The following is a 19,564-nucleotide window of genomic DNA, read 5'->3' as shown; positions in this document are numbered from 1 at the left end:
TTCACCACTGCTGGCTGGGGGTCTGGCTGATAACCACACACCTGCAGGTTCTGCAGTGCCAGAGGGAGCACTTGGGGCAAGCGGTTGCTGATTAAGGGAGAGAACGTTATCTTTGTTTGCTACACTGCTCGGCCACAGACAGATGCTGGCATTGCTGCTCTGCCTGCGTCCTCCTTTTTGATGCTGTACCCCATTTCCTCCCCACACCACCCCTCCAGGCAGATACTAGAGGGAATTCTCAGTCAAGACCTTTTTCCTCTCAAGAACAGAAGTAGCCATCAGAGTCCTGTGATGAGTGCTCTTCACTCCCAGGCCCACTGCCTCCCGCATGTCTCAGCATTGTGGAGGCACTGTAGCAAACCCTACACCCGACTGAGTTGGGCCCTGGGCTGAGTTGCTGTGGGAACACAGAGCTCCTGAGGTCCCCTGTGGTGGCATGAGGTAGCCTTTCCCAGTTACCAGTTAAGAACAAGATAGGGAGTAGACACTGTAGTGCTGAGAAAGCGAGAGGCTTGGAATTAGAAAACCTGGGTTTAAACTTTGGCCCCACCCCACCGCCACTTATTTGCTATGCAACTTTGGGGTAGGCAAGATGCTCTTCTTTTGCTTCCTCATCCCTAATGTGCAGTGATCTTACTTATCTCACAGGTTGCCAGGAAGGTAAAATGTAAGAATGCAGTAGGGGCACAGTAAATAACCTCCCTGAGCTTTGTTTCCACATGTGAACGAAGAGGGCTCTAATACCAATTTTGTAGATTTATTGGGAGTATCCTGTGAAATAATACGTGTTGAATATTTAACAAAGTAACTGGCAAGTAGCAAACACTCAACAAAGGATAGAATGGTAGATAAGGTTAGTATAGTAGTTATTCAGTATAAATTTGTCTATCAGCCAGTTTGGGGAAGTATTAATAAAGTTGTAAAAGCCATTGAGCCAGGTACAGAGAGAAATCGAGTCAGCCCTCATTGTTCACATCAGCGAATGGAGGAAAGAAGCCCCAGGCCATGATGGGGCTTTGAGGCAAAGGGGTCAGGCTCTAGCGATGGGTAGCTGCTCCTGTAGCTCCCCCTGGTGCTTGAGAAGTGCAGATGCCACAGATGCCTCTGGCCCCAATCAGAGCGAGGCTTTCCCCCCAGGAAGAGAAAATGTGCTGCTTGCCCAGAGGCCAAGCCTTTGCAAAGCCTTTAGAGTCAACGCAGAAGGCAGTAGAGCCCAGACAGCAGTAGTCCGTCCCTAGGTGTTCAGGATCCTACCCAGATAGGGACTTCTTGCCTGGCATAGGGCTGCAGTACTCAGATCTGAACATGTCACCGGGAAGTAGTCCCAGAGCTGAGCATCTTCTCTCCTTGACTGAGCTGTATCTAAGGCCTACCTGGAACTCTCCTTAGCCCACTCCTAGAAGGGGACTGAGCCTGACCCCAGCTATTATAAACGCTTGCTTCCCCATTGAGCTTTTTTTTTTTTTTTAAAGATTTTATTTATTTATTTGAGAGAGAGAATGAGATAGAGCATGAGAAGGGGGAGGGTCAGAGGGAGAAGCAGGCTCCCCGCCGAGCAGGGAGCCCGATGCGGGACTCGATCCCGGGACTCCGGGATCATGACCTGAGCCGAAGGCAGTCGCTTAACCAACTGAACCACCCAGGCGCCCCTCCCCATTGAGCTTTTTAAAGCCTTCTTGGTTTGGTGATATCTCCACCTCTGGTATGGAGGTATTCCCCACTGTGACCCAGAGTATTAGTCCCCTAACCTGGGGCTCCTTTTTCTGAAACTTGGTCTTTCCCCAAGGAGCTTACTTCTATCTAATCCAAAGAAAGAAGCATGGTCCTCATTGAGTCTTATCTGCTACAGTATAATAATGCCCTTAGATATCGGGAAAACCAAGGGCTTGGGAAGTTAGCCTAGGTTCCAAGTTCTAGCTCTGCCACCAACTAGCTGTGTGCTTGTGGACCAGTCCCCTCTGCTCTTTAAACTTCAGTTTCTCATCTATACAGTGGTAATGATAATCTCACATAGCCCATAGAGCTGAGAAAATTAAATGAGAAAATGCACATAAAGTGCCCAGCACGGAGACTGGCATGGCATGGAGGTTCAGTTAATGTTTCCCTTCCTCCCTAGCTAAAGTCAGGGATGCCAGTAAAATTTCTCATTGTGCATAACCTCAGCCCCGCTGGAAACAGTAAACCTAAATATAATCATCAGCTTTTTCTTCACCATGGCAGAGGCTCAGAGTCACCATGGCAGCTGACATTGATACTGGAGACTGCATCTCAACAATAGCAGTATCTTAATAATGTCATATTTTTCCACATTTACATTTCAGACCGCCTTTGGCCCTTGTTACCCCAAGCAGGCAAGCATTATTATTTTACAAAAGAGATCACCTCAAAGCTAGAGGGGTCAAATGATTTTCCCAAGGTCTTATAGCTTTCATATGTTGGAGCTGGATTTGAACTTAGATTTTATTGACCCCACCTGACCTTAGAAAAAGCGGCTTGTGTGAGCTGCCTTGCCTCTAGATAAACCATGGATCTACCTGTCCTTCATAATGGTTCTGGATTCCATTTCCCCCAAGCTCAGGCTCGTTTCTATCTTAGATGCCTTAAAGAGCTGTAGGAGATCTCTGTCTCTTCCCTTCTTTAACCTCCACTGGTATCAGAGCCCACTCACACCTCTGTCTGTTCCCCAGATTTAGTGATGAAGGGATGGAGGTGATCGAGCGGCTCATCTACCTGTATCACAAGTTCCATCAGTTAAAGGTCAGCAATGAGGAGTATGCTTGCATGAAAGCAATTAACTTCTTAAATCAAGGTAAGTAGCTGGAGGTGAGAAAAGGGGATTTTTTTTTTTTTTGCCGGAGAGCAATTTCCCTCATGTTTCACACCCCACCTCCCACCCCTTTGCCCTCAGGACTGTCGCACAGAATCTGTCACACCATGTGGGTACCAATCCTAGAAGGCCTATGCTGTCCTCAGCCTGCCCCTCTGTAGCGCAGGGCATGCTTTGGATTTTTTTCTTCAAACCTAAATGCCACAGTCTCTATAACTCATAGAGAAAGGAAGAGGATTCGCTTTGTTTAGTCAGTTTTAATGCATTTAAACACAGACACCAAGGACAGTACATGCGTCATTTAAAATATGTACCAAGTTTACCAGTGGCTGAAGAAGAGCAGGGTGACTGATGAAACTATTGGAGATAAGACGTCTATGACAGGCTGGCAGTGGTTCTGACGGCCTCTACAGGGCAGAGTGGGGGGTATACAAAAACTCACACAATGTGGGGCGCCTGGGTGGCTCAGTCATTAAGTGTCTGCCTTCGGCTCAGGTCATGATCCCAGGGTCCTGGGATCAAGCCCCGCATCGGGCTCCCCGCCCAGCGGGAAGCCTGATTCTCCCTCTCCCACTCCCCCTGCTTGTGTTCCCTCTCTCACTATATCTTTCTGTCAAATAAATAAATAAAATATTTTTTAAAAAAACACCTCACACAACATGTATTGAGCATGGCTTTTAATTAGAAGAGTGCTAGATGTGGTTTATGTGGAATATTACCTGCAAAGTGGTGCTTGGTAGCTGCTAGTTACTGGAGTATGGAGAATTTATATTCTCTTTTTTCCAAAGTAGCATATGAGTGCTCTGTTCTCACAGTGGAACTGGGGTGTCTTGCTTCCTGTGACATTGAAATTGCTCTGTTACTGTATTGAGTTTCCTAGTTCAGAGACTTCTGAGCCCCTCCTCTTTGACTACTCTTCCTGCTGCTTCTCCACTATTCATTCATCTTCATTCATTTATCTGCTGTTCCATGTGCCTCCCCTAGATTAGGCACTGTGTTGAACATTAAAGACATTAAATAAAATAGATCCCAGGTCCCTGGCTTCAAGATGTACACACTCTAATGGCACTTGACACATTACTGGAACCTCAGATTGGGGGGGAGCAGCAGCAGCTACTTGGAGGAGAAATCTGAGCTGGGCCTCAAAGGCTGGGTAAGATTTATATAGAGAATATTTATATCCTATTTTATATATAAATTATATAGGTAAGTTATATTCTATGTATAAAAAGGAGTTGGTATGTGCATGTATATATATACACACATATGCATTATATATATACACATATACATTTATATATAAATAAATGAGAGAGAGAGAAATCTATATAGAAAAAAGCTAGAGTGACAACCCAGGTAGAATAGTATGAGCAAAAGCACATAGGAGACCATGTGTGAGTGTGTGTAGGTATCAGCAAGCTTTCTGATTGGCTCCAGCAAAGGGCCAGTTTAAAGATACTGTGAAGGATACATTGTGAAAGGTAGGTTACTCAGGCAGTTGTTCACCATCAACTGGTGCCTGTTTTGTGTCAAGCCCTGTGCTGGGAGCTGTGTAGGAAGTTGAGAAAGATACAGCCTAACGCTCAAGTGTCTCAGTTGAGTGACTATCCTTTATAATCTTTTTCCCTCTTTGTCTGATTTCTCTTCCCTTATCCAGAGTTTTGTTCCCCCATGATAGAAAGAGAAAAGATCTCCTGTTGTGACAATGTTGTATAACTTTTAATCGAAAGATGCACATATTCAAGGAGCTGGTGTTTCTTCCACAGTAGAAAGCCCCTCCTTTTCCTGTGTGTTTTTTTCACAGATATCAGGGGTCTGACCAGTGCCTCACAGCTGGAACAGTTGAACAAGCGATATTGGTACATTTGTCAGGATTTCACTGAATATAAATATACACATCAGCCGAACCGCTTTCCTGACCTCATGATGTGCTTACCTGAGATTCGCTATATTGCAGGTAACATTCTTGGTGCTGGGCTTCCAAACCTTCCTTGCTTCTCTTGGCTTGTGAAAGAAATGAGACAAGTAGTATTTTCAGGATGCTCATTCCAGGCTTATCACCAACTGCATAAAAGAACTACGACCATTGCCCTCAGAAAAGTTACATTATAATGAGAAGTTTGTGTTTTCTTTGTAGGGAAGAGAGTCTAACATTTCCTGAGTGCCTATCATGGGCAAGGTGCTTTGTGGCTTTATGTTGTTTAATCTCAGAACAAACTCTGCAAGGCTGGTTGTTGGTGATATTTATGGTCCTTCTATGGATGGGGAAACAGGCTCAGAGTTTCTTAAATTAACTTAATTTCCTGAATATATACCTTAAAAGGGTGTATTTTATGCTATGTGAATTAATTATATCTCAATTTTTAAAATTAACTTCATTTCATAGAATTTCTTACAGATTTTTGGACATCATTCATTTAAAGCAATATCTTTAAAATAATTCTCAAGAATCCTGCCTTTGCAAAGGAAGTTTTGTTGTTACTGCTTTGTAGTCTTGACCCCCTTCTGAGCTTCTTGACATTTAAATAGGTCCGTTCCAGTATGAAATCCTGGGTTTTGTTGTTCTTGTTATTTTAGTTCTTCTGGTAAAGATTCTTGTATATAGTAATCCAGCACATACTGAGGGAAAACTCAGAAATGTAACCTCTAAGATAAAACTGTTCCTGTCAAATTTAGCCACCCAATTTTGAAGGAAAAAATTTTCAATCTGACAAAGGAATTTTTTTTTCTACTTTTTGGACCTAGATAGTCTTGCTGATCTGAACTGGACCTAAAATATTGGAATTTTAGGGGTGCTTTGATAGTTTATGGCTCAGCATTTCCAAATCTATGTTTTACGGAATAAGATATTAATCAGATGCTCTCTGAAATAAAGGGAAGTCAGTAGTTAATACCCCACTCTCCCCCCACAGAGCTGGATTCTCAACTCTGGCAACATTTTGAATCACCTGGGAAGCTTTTAAAAAATATCTGTGCTTGGATTGCACCTGCAGAGATTCTGATTTAATTGGTATGGAGTGGGGCCTGGGCATCAGTATTTTTTTAAAACTCCCCAGATGACTCTAAGGTACTGGCAGGGAGAAGAACGACAGCCTCAGATATTTACAAAGTATATTAGCACACTGAATGCTCTGAGAAACCTTCCAATAAAGAAACCTGTATACTTTTCTTAACCCCAAAGTTCTCAAATTTATTTGCCCCTGTGACCACCCCCTCCTTTTTTTCCCAGTACTTTTATTAATCCATTATACTATTCTAAAGAACAGAATGCTAGAAAATCTACCAGGAAAAAAAAAAAAAAAAGATATGTTTCTCAGGGTATTTTAGCTCTAAGAGAACATCTAGGAATACCTTTCTGTTTAAGTTTCCTCATCTATAAAATGGAGATAACAAGTAATATCTATTACATGGAAATACTGTGAGAATTAGATAATGCATTTAAACACTTAGCACAGAGTAAGTAGATGATAGCAATGATTATAACCTGAATCATTGCTGGACTCTCTCGGGTACCAAAATGGGTCTGGGTATCAGGATGTTAGCACAGTTTCTCTGATACCCCTGTCTTTGTGATACTCCTGGCACTGTCTCGCTCCAGTCCCTCAAAAAGGCAACATTCTCTCTTCTCCAGCCTAAGGAGGCAGACAGCTCTTCCAGTACAGCCACTACTAACTCTTCTTTTCCTGCCTTGTTACCAGGAAAGATGGTGAATGTACCCCTGGAGCAGCTGCCCCTCCTCTTTAAGGTGGTACTGCATTCCTGCAAGACAAGTGTGGGCAAGGAATGACCTGTTCCCAGCGCCCCTCCTCAGGCCAACCACAGCGCCTTGGGTGGGCAGGACAGGCTCCAGAAGAAAGAGCCAGAGAGACCAAGATGGAGGCTGTGGAGCAATGTTTCCAGTTGCCTCCATAGCAAGAAGAGTTTTTGTTTGTTTGTCTGTTTTTTTAACCTCATTTTTCTATATATTTATTTCACGACAGAGTTGAATGTATGGCCTTCAACATGATGCACATGCTTTTGTGTGAATGCAGCCGATGCATTTCCTTGCAGTTTACAGAATGTGAAGATGTTTAATGTTATAGTGTTGTCATTGTTTAGAGATAGTTCTTTTGTATTTTGAGGGAGAGGGTGGGATGGGGCTGAGATGAATATTTCCATAATGTTGACAAAGACGACTACCTCAGTGGAAAGGGAGGGGTGTGACCATCCCTACTTTTTCCACGTGTTCTCAGCAGACTCCTACATTAGTCTGTCAGAGAGCAAACTGCCTTTTTCTAGCCACAGAATTGCCAGGTAAAAGTAAAAGAGCACACCCATAAAGGGGCAAAGTGGTGTTGGGAGGTTTATTAAGCAAAGTGGGTGAAACATTGGAAACAGGGCAGGAGATGAGGATTTAGCCATCTCTTTTCTTTGGAAAGCATGATAGTTGGGGGAGTAGGGTACAGTGACCAAATCTATGTTAGATGTCCTCCCTTCAAACAACTCTTCAGGGAGAAGGGTTTCTGTTCTCACACCATGCTGTGGGCTCCCCCCACCCCCACCGTCCAAACCACCACTATTAGTTTCTGCCACTGTCAGCTTTTTATCCATACATGGTCCTGGCAGTAAGTTAATTCTTGGGACTTGTCTACCAGCTCCCTTGGAGCTTGCAGCTACCTAGTGTCTTTACCTGGATCTACCAAGGTCTACCTTCCTGAGACTCCTTGCCTCTCTCCTATAAATTTGACTTCCTATTGGCCCTTTGAAAAAACAACTGAACAAAATGTCATGCTCTGAATCCTGGTGCCCACTACTGATTTATTCTCCTTTCACCTTGCTTTTTTCAAAGGTTAGTGGGACAAAGGCCAGACTGCTAAAAGAATAAACAATCTTCCTTTCCCTGTTCCTCCCCTCACCCCATCCTGTCTCATTCTCAGGACTGAATCCAAAACCTGCAGTCTTTCATACAGTGGGAAAGACCATTCACCCATCAGCTGAACAGAAGTTTTGCCCCTTCATTCTCCTCCCAAGTTCTCCTAATCTCTCCACAATGAGACCAGGTTTCCTTAGAACAGAAGGCCCAAGTACCGGAGGAGTGGCCCACCTGCCCGTTAGATTATCAGTGGCCTGGCTGACAAAGGCCTGGAGGGCTGGAGTCCAAAGCACCTGGAAGGGGAGGGGGGCCTGAAACTACCTCATGTTCCTAAGGGCCTGGCTGCCCCCCTCTGCAGATACAGCCTGGACCTCCTATTCTTTCACTACCTACCCTACGTAGTTCTGGGAAGTATTCCTTACCCTCTTGGCTTTGGCCGGTGGCCACACCATGTCTATCTTAGAACTCTTTCAGGTGCTTTTCCTTTCTCTGCCTTACTATAGCAATTGTCCTTGCCCATACCCAGGTACCTCCCACAGCCAATGCAGCAGATAGACCACTTTAGCTGGGTGCCTCCCTGGGTGGACTTGAGGGGCCTACAGCATTTTGTTTTGCCTGTTTAGTCAAAGGCCGTTTGCTCTCTTCCAACCCGGCCTAGCAAATTTACCTAGTGGGCCACCACATTGTGTGCATACCAGGTAGTCTGTGTCGGATTATAATTTTTTCTTTTCAGTGAAATGTTACGGGTACCAGCAGACTGATGACTTTGTCCCTTGATGGGTCTAAAACTCAGAGCATTACTCCTTAATGCCATTTCCCCAGCTGCTCTGAGAAAGAAAAAAGAGACATGTTCCTCAGGAAAAGCTCCAGCCAGAATGTTTTTCACATGTTGATGGGAAGATTTTTGTGTGTGTATCTGTTTATTTCTAAGTTCACAATATTTTTGTTTCCCTGAATTTTTTATTTAACCAACCAGATCACATTCTTTGGCTACAGGTCAGACTCCGAGCTGCTTTCCTCAAGATAGGGGAGGAGACACATATCAGAGTCCCCTTCTCCAAGATTGCTCCTGTGTGCAGTATCTTTCTTTGCTTAGACCTCCATCTGTCAGGTTATTATTATTTTTTGAAATTGCTTTTCTCTTAAATTAAGCATTTTCCTGGTTGTGTTGGGTATCAAAGGACATTGTTCTCTGACAGGACAAGAACATGTCTCTCCAATAATGCAGCATTAAACAGAGCAAGTTGTTAATTTGTGGAGTGGGGGAAAGGTTCTGCAAGTTGCCATTGTACAAATCCATTTTTACAAATGTTTGCAGCAGATTCCACAGAACAAAGAGCCCATTCTTTGCCAAGAGCCCTGCAGAATCTCTGAGCCAAGTGGCCGTGTGTTCCAAGCCGGAGCCTGACCTGTGGACAGCCTTTAATGTCTTCTGCACCCAGTCCTTTTATGACGTGGGCTTTTTTTAAACAGGGTAAAGTGAATGTGTTGCATTGCAAACTCAGGTATTATGAGGAGAAGGTAGGAGTGTAGCTAGCAGTGTGGAGACATTAGGTCAGCCACTAGATGTATTTGTGAATTTGGTTTGAAGGACACAGAGAAAGGTTGGAGGGGGAGGTTTGGTGTGTTTGTTTTTTGCCTTTCTTCCCATAATGTTTGGTTAACAGGTAGCCTTTTTGCTAGTGGAAGAAGAAAAAAGTTGTGCATGTTGTCTCTAATTCCCCTCTCTTCTGTCCTCTCTCTGATCCCCTGCTACCAACAGCGCTCACTTTGAGTGAGAGTTTTTCCACCATAAAAATATAACCCTGAAAGCTGTGTGGGAAAGGAGAATCCTACCTCCTTGCACTGCATTGAAACACACAGGCTTTTCCTTTCCTTTCCCTTTAAATGTTTTCTTGACCCAAGACAAAAGTTTGGAATCTTGGAACTTCACCTACAACTTACGCTCTCTGGCTCCTTTGTAGAATTTTGGAGTCTTTTACAAGGTTCGGTGGTCTTGCCCTTAGTCTGAAGAAACTCCCCAGAACCTGTCTCAAAGCACTCCACCTGGCTCAGAGGACACCCAGCCCCATGCTTAACACATAATTGAGGTGGGAGAACCTCCAGGGATAGAAGGCAGCATGCAGGAACCTCCTTGTCTTGTTCCCCAGAACCAGAGGATGGATAGAGGGAATCTAAGGGTCTCCACAGTGTTGCTGACAGTCACCCGCTCCACATTGACCTGCCTCTCCCCAGCCACCCCTTTTCAGGGAATGTGAGTACCTGCCATGGCCAATATGTTACCAGGTCCTTAAAACTGTGGGCTCTCTGAGCTGCCTTGCTCTGCTCCCCATTTCCTACCTTTGTTTATTCTTGATTTCCTGGGGAATGGGACAGATGGAGACAGATGGACAAACCCAGCATGGGCAACATCTAAGCCATGCCCAAGGTTGGCCAAAGTAAGGGGACCCTGGCCTCCCAAGGGCAGGAAGTTGAGCAGTGATTCCAAGTCTTTAGCTCTGGGCCCCTGGTCTATGTCTTTTTCCTTGTTGCTTTTTAAAATTTTGCAATTATTTTCAGAAATCCAGTCTTTTAGATTCAGCTCTTTTATTAAACTTTAAATTTTTCTTTATTGATTTTTTAAACAAACAAAAAAAACTAAACAAAAACACCACTGCTCTTACTTTCCCCAGTTTAATCCATGAGAATCCCCTATATTCCCCTCTGCCTTTGCAGTTGATCATTCCTCCCTTTTTTCTCAGCTTGAAGCATCTATGGCCAGTGTCTGTGAAATGATGTTTTATCTGTGTCTCAGGATGAGAAACGGCAATCATTCCACCAGGTGCTGGAAACTGATGAGCCTCGAGGCAAGGGTTTCTAGGGCCACAGCTCAGGGATGTGTATTTAATTACAGGGTCCCCAGAAACCCCTCTCTTGGCTGCCACAAGCAGCAGCTTCTTTTTTGGGCTTGAGAACTGGACCTGGACTGTTTGTTCAGAGGCAGGAGCCCAGAGAACATGCCGAGTCGAGGAGCACGCTGGGGCTTCCTTCTTGGCTAGACTTGGGCTACCTTGAAACTTGAAGACTTCTGGCTCTCCTGCGACATGAGCCACAGTGGCCCTGCCTCTACCAGCTCATAAAATGCCTGGTCGCTCTGCCCACTCCAGTGCCCGTCTGGCCTCCCTCTTCTGGGCCTGCAGCCCTAAATGGAGCACAGCCTGCTCAGGAGTCAGTTGCGGGCTCGAGGGGAAGATGTGCGTTAGGCCAGAGGTTGCTCCACGCCCAAGAAAAAAGTTGTGTTACTGGTGGGGGCTAGTCTTCCAAATCCTGGAGCCAGCCCTGCCAGCCAAAGGATCATTTTTGCCCTTTGGTGACCACTTTTTTTTTTCTTTCTCTGAAATGTCTTATAATAGGTAATAATGTTGTTGACTCAAATTTCCATGAAAAATAAATAAATAAAACTACCTCTTGAGTGACATCCTGATCGATTCCTCTCTGAGGAATCCTGTGGGAAAAGAAAACTTTAGCTCCTGCTCTGTTTACATGTTTCTGTCGGGAAAGAAACTCTGCCTGCCCTGGGGTGTTGGTGTTTTTGTCTGTGTTGCCATCCCAGGCTTGCGATAGGGGCTTGTGGCTGCATTGTGATGTCTGGGCCATGTCTGGGGAGTCCCAGCCACCTGCCCAGCCATGGACTAGCCACCTCCTTGAAGAGGCCACCATTTCTTTCCTGTGAGCCAAGGCACAGGGAGCACCACCTCTCACAACCCCACCTTCAGGGGCTGCGGTGGCACATGAATCAGTGAGCATATCCTTGGGCTACCTATGCTAGGCCCGCTTGCACCCACAGTCCAGTGTAGGAATCGCGTAAATGGGATGTCTCTGAGCCCTTGTCCCCAAAGGGCCGGCCAAGGGCTGCCCGCCAGCCTGGCTCCATCAACCCTGCATGACCAAATAATAGTTGGTGGGCTCTGCAGGCTGCCCAGGCCCTCGGCTACCTCCCCCCCTGCCAGCCGGCAAGGGATGGGCCCTTTGCTGTGAATTGACTACCTGTGGAAATGTGACCAAGTAGTGTGAAATGCATGTTTAGCGAATGTTAGGTACTGTATTTGAACCAATAAATGTGAATCCTTCTGTACATGTCCTCTGTCTGTGAAGCTTGTCTTGGGTTCTAGGGAGGGACAATGGGGTGTCCTAAGGAGCTGGCTGGTGTCTCCAGACCTGTTGGTCCTGCTTGTAGCTCACACCCACACCGTTCCTATTGCTGAGGGTCTGACAGAGGGCTCTCTCTCAGGGCTGCTTGAATCAGTGAACCAGTACTGAATAAGGTGTCTGCTCTGTGTGCCAGGTATTGTGTTGGGACTTTTCACAAGCCTGAACCTCCTTGAACTTCAAAGATTATTACCTCTATTTTATTGAAGTGAGGTGAAGGGACTCATTCAAGGTCTCCCAGTTAGAAATTTGCACAACTAGAGGAACTTAGTCTGGTGGGGGAGGCAAACACAGACCTTTGTGGTACAGTGGGACTGAGCTGTCATTAAGGACGAGGTTGTAAGGATCTAGAGGAGGGAGCTGCTTGTTCTACTCAGGAAGTGCTTCACAGGTGAGCACTGAAGGCGGCTCTTGAAGAAAGGCACTAGACAGAGGAGGCTAGACCGGGGAGAGGCGAGAGGGATCAACAACACATTTGAAGGCCCATCTGGCTATGAATCAGAAACATGGAATATTCAGGTATAACAAGGGACTGCCATGGCAAGAATGGTGGCAGATGGAAGGGATAGCAAGACTTGAGGTTGGAGAAGCACTTGGGGACCTTGGATGCCACGTTCAAAAGTTTAGGAAGGAAAGCCATCTGCTAAGTCTCCAGAAAGAGAGCTACATCTCCGTGACAGCGGTGTGCTGCTGGTGGCCTGCCTATTCTGTCACTATGGTCCAGCCGATTAATACCTGTCTTTCCAGGAAACAGATGAGGTTTTCTAGAGCTGAGAAAATGGAGGCTCTGATAGATCAAGGGATGTGTCTGAAGTCACACAGGAAGTGTCAGAGTTAAGACTTGAACCCAGATCCACCCAATTTCAAAGCCCAGCCGCCCTGTAATCCTGCTGTTCATACGATCAGAGAAGCGGCAGAATTTGGGTTGAGGGTTATATGAAGACAGGAAAGATGAAGCCTTCTCAGTTTGAAACCATAAAGGCTGAGGAGAGTCTGATCAAAGTCTATTAAATCCCCATGTATGAAATGAGGGGAAGCCCAGCTGCCTCCCCACACCTCAGCCTCCTCTAGCACAAGGGACCAGAGAGCCCTTGAGGTTTGAAAGAGATGGCTTTAGAACAAAGGAAACACTGCAGAACTAATTAATAGACTCTTCCTTGCCCCACAAGAGGGGACAGATAAGACACAGAGGTGTAAGGAGGAGAAGAAACACATTTGCTGAACGCCTCGTGAGTGCCAGGCCCTATGATTTGGCACTAAATTTACGTGCATTGTCTCCTGTCATCCTCGTAACCGTTTTACAAGGTTCAGGTCTCAGCCCCATTTTACACATAAGCAAATTGAGGCCCAAAGAAATTAAGCTGTTTGCCTAAGATGACACATGAGTAAGTGGCAGAATTTGCTTTTGAATCCAGGTCTATCTGATACCAAAGTTACAATGGGCTTCCTCCCTGCTCTGCCTGGGAGCAGTTCAGTAGTGCTGAATATGAATGTCTGGAGTTTGTAACAAAACTCAGTAATGGCCTTTGGTTGAACTTCTTGCTATTAGCAAAACAAAACTATTAAACTAATAAAGGATTAATTTCTGTAAGAGGTGACTGAATAGACCCAACCAAATTCATCTGAAAAGTGGTGCTATCCCAAAAATACATAGAATGCTATAGACACCAAATCTGTGGTTTCTCAACATAGACAACCTAACAAGATGGCTTCATGGAAAAAGTAGGAATTCCATTGCCAAAAATCTGGGAAACACTGGACTCCCTCTACCCTCCTCTTACTGCTTCCCAACGTTTGTTGGCATATTAAAGGCTCTGAGAAGTCTTGCCTGAAGAAAACTAATTCTGTCTAGTCTAGGGCCTACCAAAAAAGTGTTTAGGCATGGAACACTTTTTTCTTCCTGTTAAAATTCCGTTGGGAGAGTGTTCTGTGGAATAAAATTTAGAACACTGCTCTAAATTTATGAATTGGTACTGAACTAATGCTGAGCTTTTGATTTCCTTGAGTGCCAGGCAATAATCTGAAAGAACAGTGAACATATATGGAGCAATGCAAAGCACAGTACTAAGCGTTTTACATGCATTACATTACTGTTTCCTCCAAGCCACCCTATGAAGTTGATGCTATAAAGATCCCATTTTACAGATAAGAAAACCGAGACCCAGAAAGGGTAAGTAATTTGCCCAAGGTTACATAACTCATATGTAACCTCAGGAATGAACATAAACAAACACTACTGAGTGCCTCCTGTTAGGATCTGTGCTGAGATCTTTATCCTTACACAACTCTCTGAGGTAAATAAGATCATCTCTATGGAACTGAAGAGGAAACAGAGCTCTGGCATATGTCAGAGCCTGAAGCCAGAAACTCCCAGAAATGAAGGCTTGCGGAGGGTGTTGGGATCGGGTTGGATGTGGCTACTGGAGCCCGCTCTCAAGGACCATTTTCCTGAGGAGATTGTGTGACAGAGGCACATCAGGAGCTCTCACCATCCGAGGTCTAATTCTAGCTCTTCCCCTTACCAGTTGTGTGTGGCCTTGACCCAGATAGATACCTCTCACTTTCCTGGTCAGATAAATGGAGATGACATGTCTTTGTCTTAGGAGTTAAGGAGAACTCACGGTGGCTGGGTCAAAGTAGGGGCTTAATTAAGTCAATCCATAAGAAAGCTGCATGAGGAGCTGCAGCCCCTGAGACCCCAATAACCAAAACCCAGCAGAGCCAGAAGCTACCTCTCTGGTTTGCCTCCCCACCAGCGTTTTAGGTCCACCACGGTAGTAATCAGTCTGTCTGAGATCCTGTGGCAAAAGTGCCCAACTGTCAGACCCAGGGCTCTTGGAGTCCTGTTCCCTTGGCAACAAGTCTCACCATGGAGACCACAGCCCCATCCTTGCCCTCCCTGCAATCTCCCTCTCCACAGACCTTCCCTGTTCAATACCTAGTCCTAGGGGAAGTGTAGGAACTGAGGAGAGCTCCAAGGAGGCCCTTCCTCAGAGTGAGGAGTTTGGGACACAGCAGGCAGACAGGCAAAAGGAACTCCCATTTTTGTGTCCGCTCTGTGCGTGGCAAGGTTCTGAGGAGTCTGCATCTTGTGGTCTCATTTAGGTTAAAAGCCCGGCACTTACCCTATCTTACATAGTGGAAACCGAGGCTCAAGGAGACTCAATGGACCAGCCCGAAGTCTCCCAGCTGGCCATTGTTGGAGCGGACACTCGAATCCAGGGTTTCTTTCTCTGCAACTCCCCACCCACAATGTCGAGGCGTGGCCGCTGCAGACTGGGAAGGGCTGGGCAGTTGGGCGAATCCCCCCCATCCCCACCCCCCACCCTAGGCCCTGGCTGTCAAGTAGCAGCCAGCAGCCCTTTGAGGCCTGGGCCGGGCCCTGCAGCAGGAGAGGAACAGCACTATTTTAAGCCAGGGCCAGCAGGCCCCATGTGGGCACAGGGAGGGTGGCCTCGGGCCCTTGGCCAGCTTCCCGGAAGTCACCATGGCCTCCCTCCTCTCCCCTGAGCAGCTTTCTGAGGCAGCCACTTCCCAACAAACAGGAAGGAGGCCCTCAGGCCAGGAGACCTCCAGCCCCAGCTCCCTCCTCCTACACCAGCCGCCCCCCCCGCCCAGTCTTCTCTACATGGGGGAGCCCACCAGCTGCATACCCTGATCAGTGTCCCTTATCTGGGCTGACTCTCAGCGGGTGGGTGGCAGGGGAGGTTCGGGACTTCTACTTGGGCTGCCCCAGTTCACCCATCACAGGCCTAGGGCCTCCACTTGTCCAGGCCCTTTGTCCCCTTGCCCACAGCCTTGTTTCTCACATACATTCCCACTGAAGTTGGTCACTGTAAGGCAGAGAGCAGAGCAGAGGGATCCTCAGACTTGGCCCCGCTCAAGGACCCGAGAGAGACAGACTAAGGACTGAAACAGAGAGAAACAAACTGGGACATTCCCAGAGAAAGACTGAGGCAAAAATAGTGGTAGACACAGATTAATCATGGCAGAGACAACATTAGAGAGATGCTCAGAGACAAAAGCAGAGAAAAACAAAGAGACAGCTGCAAAGGGCCGGGGCCAAGAGGTCAGCGAGATGGCTCTGAGTGGTTGCTCCTGACCACCCCCCAAGTATAGGCCATGTCTCAGGGCTGTGGGGGGCCCACTGGCTGCGTGGCTGGAGAGGAATGTGGGGAGCAAGGCTGGGTCACCCCTTGAGGGCCAAGCGTGTGTGCTGAGAGATAAACTATCCCAGGCAGGGGGCCCCAGCTGCGGCTGCACGCTCCAGGAGCATGGCGGAGAGGCCCAGGCCCAAGGCTGAAGCCCCAGCCCTGCCAGACACCCAGCTCCTGCGCCTCCTCCCGAGGATCTTCACCAGGCATCGGATTCTAGAAGGTCCCAGTCCCTCAGTCCAGCCCTTAGGGGCGTGCAGATTCCATGAGTGTCCCCTTTGTAAAAGAGCAGGGTGGGCCCTGGGACCCCTGCCAGCCACAGAGCCTTACTTCTCCAGCTCCAGCTGCAGCCCTGGCTCAGGTGAGGGGGTGACCAGGCAGAGCAGGGGGGCTCCAGCCAAGGAGAGCTGCGCACCCGCCCGTGAGTGGGCCCCTCATGTGCACCCATGCGGGTCTGCGGGCCTGTGTCCACGTGCTTCCACACACGTGGGGGCTTGCGCACATGTATGTGTCCACGTGCTGCCGGGAGCCCCACTCTGCCTCCACAAGTCCCTGCTCTCGGCCCAGAGAAGTAGCCCCCACGGGCACCTGGTGTCCCCCGCCCCCCCCCCCCATGTGGACCAGTCCAGAGAACCAGGAGGCACAGGGAGAAGAGCAGGCAGGTCTACTGCCGTCCCCCAGCTCCCCTCCCCAGCCTGCAGCTGAGGCTCCCGCTGGCCACGGCCTTGACCTGGCACTATGGACTTCTCTGACATTGGCATCGGATCTGAACATCTGGCAGCAGGCTGATAAGGGGTGCAGCGGAAACAGCCTCCACTGCTGCCAACAGCCCCGCCCCCTCCACGGCCCTGCCGGGGTCTCCACGTCCACAGCCCCTCTGCCTCCTGCTCCCGGCCCTGCCCTGCTCTCTTCTCACTCTCTGCCTCAGTCTCCCTCTCCCCCATTTCTCCTTTCTCTCATTCTAAATGGCTCTCATTCTTTCTGCCTCTCCCTCTCTCTCCTTCCTCTGTCCCACGCTCTCTCTCTCCCTCTCTCCCCCCCCAACCTCTCTCCCTTCCTCTCTGCCTCCCGGCTCCGACCATGTCTGGGTCTGGTATGCTGTCAGTGGGTCTCTCTTCTCTCATTTTCTGCCTCATCTCTCTGTGGGTTCTTTCTTTGTCTTTCTACACTGTGCCCCAACCCCAGCCTGATTCTCTCTCTTTCTCCTCTCCATTTCAGTTTCTAGGTCTCTAGTTTGTTTGTTCCTTGTTCCATCACCAGGAAATAGGCCTGGCACTTTGGGAAAGTCCCCACTTAGAAGAGAGACCCTGGGCTTTGTTTGCTTGGGAGGGGGGGGGAGCCTGGGTCACCCCTTCTCCTTCCCCTCCGGGTGGGTCTCATGGCCTGGGACCACCTGGGCTGGAGCTTGAAGGAAAAGATAAATGGGCCACCCAGGGGCTCTGGCAGAGGGGAGAGGACACTGACTCTGCAAGCCCACTGCCTGGATTTAAATCCTAGTTCCATCACACCCTTCCTTGCTTTGTGACTTTGCGAAGATACCTCGTCTCCCTGAACCCGAGTTTCTTCATCTCTCAAATGCTGCTCATGGAAGATGAGGGGACCTCCCAGGATGGTGGAGGCTGACCACAGGTGTGGAATAGCAGGGGACCTGGCGCTTAGGCACCTCTGTGTTAGGGCCTCGCCATTCCCTGCCTGCCTCACCCAGTAGGGGTGAGGGCCGAGGAGGGGCAGCGCAGAGGAAGGGGGTGCCCATAAACATATCCAGGGCGATCAGAGGGGAGCAGTGCCCAGTCTGAGCGGTGGAAAGTGTCTGCCGACCGCCTACAGAAAAGGCAACAGGACAGGAGGGCCAGGCGGCGGAATTCCACCCCCACAGGCAGCATGTGGGGCCTTTGGTGCAGAGGCAAGTGGGCATTCAGCAGATGCTCACTGACGCTGACTCTGGGCTGGCCCCTGTGGACCCAGAGATCAGTCAGCCCTGAGCCCTTCCTTGAGGGTTCCCCAGGCTGCGGTGAGTCACTCTATCACAGAAGGGCTAGCAGTGCTCAGGCTGATGGTGCAATCTCACACTCCAGACCGAAAGGGCCCCCGAGGGCAGACCCGCCAGGCCCGCGGCTTGGTGTTTGTGTTTTGCTAACATTGCGTACACATGACAGACCTGGCAGCCACTGAGTGTGGTGCATGCATTGTCTCATCTTGTCCCCATTTCATGGAGAGGACGGGAGGCCCAGAGAGAGAAGTGACCGGTCCCAGGTCACACAGCTGGGAAATGGCAGAACTGGGATTTAAGCCAGAGTCTCCACCACTAATCCCTCACATTTCTCCTTCTCAGGACTCGGAGCCTCACCAGGAGACTGACCACGTCAATCTAGTTCTTTCCATGGCGCCACAGTGTTGAAAGACCCTGTTTAAGAAGGCAGTGCGAGTAGACCCCATTTCACAGTCTCCCATCAAAGGAGGTGCAAAGGACTGTGACTGTTGTCATTACATGTATGTGACATGTCGGTGAGGTAAAGGTGCTTGCCGAGATATTTCTTTTTTAAATTCAGAGGATGAATGGTATTAATCCAGAAACAAAATCATTGCATTGAAATGGGGGAGATTAGTTAGCTTCAGTCAGATGCAAGAGAAATACATCTTGTAAGAACTTCAGTGGGTGAAAAAGACATAATTAGGAGGTCATGCATGTTGGGAAATAAGTTATATGTTATGTCATACGTAGAAATTAGAATTAGAATATAGTAGTCCCCCTTATTGGCAGAGGATGTGTTCCAAGACCCTCTCCCCCGCCCCCGGTGCCTGAAACCATGGATAGTACTGAACTGTATATACACTATGCTTTTTCCTGTACATACATCCCTATGATAAAGTTTAATTTATAAGTTAGGCACAGTAACAATAACTAATAATAAAACAGGACAGGTATAACAACATACTGGTAATAAAAGATATGTGCCTGTGGTTTCTCTCAAAATATCGTGTACCGTACTCACCCTTCTTCTTGTGAGATGATAAAATGCCTACGTGATGGGAGGTGGGCCGAACGGTGGAGGCGCTGTGACGTAGCGTGAGGCTGCTTCGTGCTGACCTTCTAAGAACACGTCACAAAGAAGATCATCTACTCCCTGACCCCGGATGATCACAGGTAACTGAAACAGTGGAAAGCAAAACCACGGATAAGGGGACACTACTGTATATTTAATCCATAGAATCAGTTCCTTATGACTGTCAATGAGATTTTTGTCTCGTATGTATTCACAATAAAAAAAATGTGTTGGGGACGCCTGGGTGGCTCAGTCAGTTGAGCGACCAACTCTTGATTTCGGCTCAGGTCATGATCTCAGGGTCGTGAGACGGAGCCTGGCAAGGGGCTCCATGCCCAGCAGGGAGTCTGCTTCTCTTCCTCTCCCTCTGCCCCTCCCCCTGCACTCTCTCTCTCTCTAAACTCTCTCTAAAATAAAGAAATCTTTTTTTTTTTTAATGTGTTAAGTGGCACAATGAGGAAGACACTCTAGGTTTTAAATATAGTCGACTTCAGTTATC

General features: G+C 47.8%; 2 protein-coding genes across 5 annotated transcripts in view; both read left to right on the top strand.

The window, feature by feature from the left end:
* The window catches only part of NR6A1 (nuclear receptor subfamily 6 group A member 1), a 229,301-nt gene extending 217,508 nt beyond the window's left edge, over positions 1–11,793 (top strand). For all 3 annotated transcript variants that reach the window (XM_045883135.3, XM_045883134.2, XM_064579872.1), the window contains 3 exons: positions 2,688–2,809; positions 4,632–4,784; positions 6,526–11,793. In XM_045883135.3, coding sequence (XP_045739091.1) covers positions 2,688–2,809; positions 4,632–4,784; positions 6,526–6,614 — 364 coding nt within the window. In that variant the 3' untranslated portion in view covers positions 6,615–11,793. The remainder of the gene's footprint in view (positions 1–2,687; positions 2,810–4,631; positions 4,785–6,525) is intronic.
* Positions 11,794–18,310: 6,517 nt separating this feature from the next.
* The window catches only part of NR5A1 (nuclear receptor subfamily 5 group A member 1), a 28,156-nt gene continuing 26,902 nt past the window's right edge, over positions 18,311–19,564 (top strand). For both annotated transcript variants that reach the window (XM_045882014.2, XM_064579192.1), the window contains exon 1: positions 18,311–19,166. The gene's annotated coding sequence lies outside the window, so the exon portion shown is untranslated. The remainder of the gene's footprint in view (positions 19,167–19,564) is intronic.

This window comes from Mirounga angustirostris, unplaced genomic scaffold, assembly GCF_029215605.1.
Source record: "Mirounga angustirostris isolate CCGP_5_RB_7025 unplaced genomic scaffold, mMirAng1.0.hap1 SCAF_15, whole genome shotgun sequence".
NCBI classification, from domain to species: domain Eukaryota; kingdom Metazoa; phylum Chordata; class Mammalia; order Carnivora; family Phocidae; genus Mirounga; species Mirounga angustirostris.
This window is presented reverse-complemented; position numbering and strand designations above follow the sequence as displayed.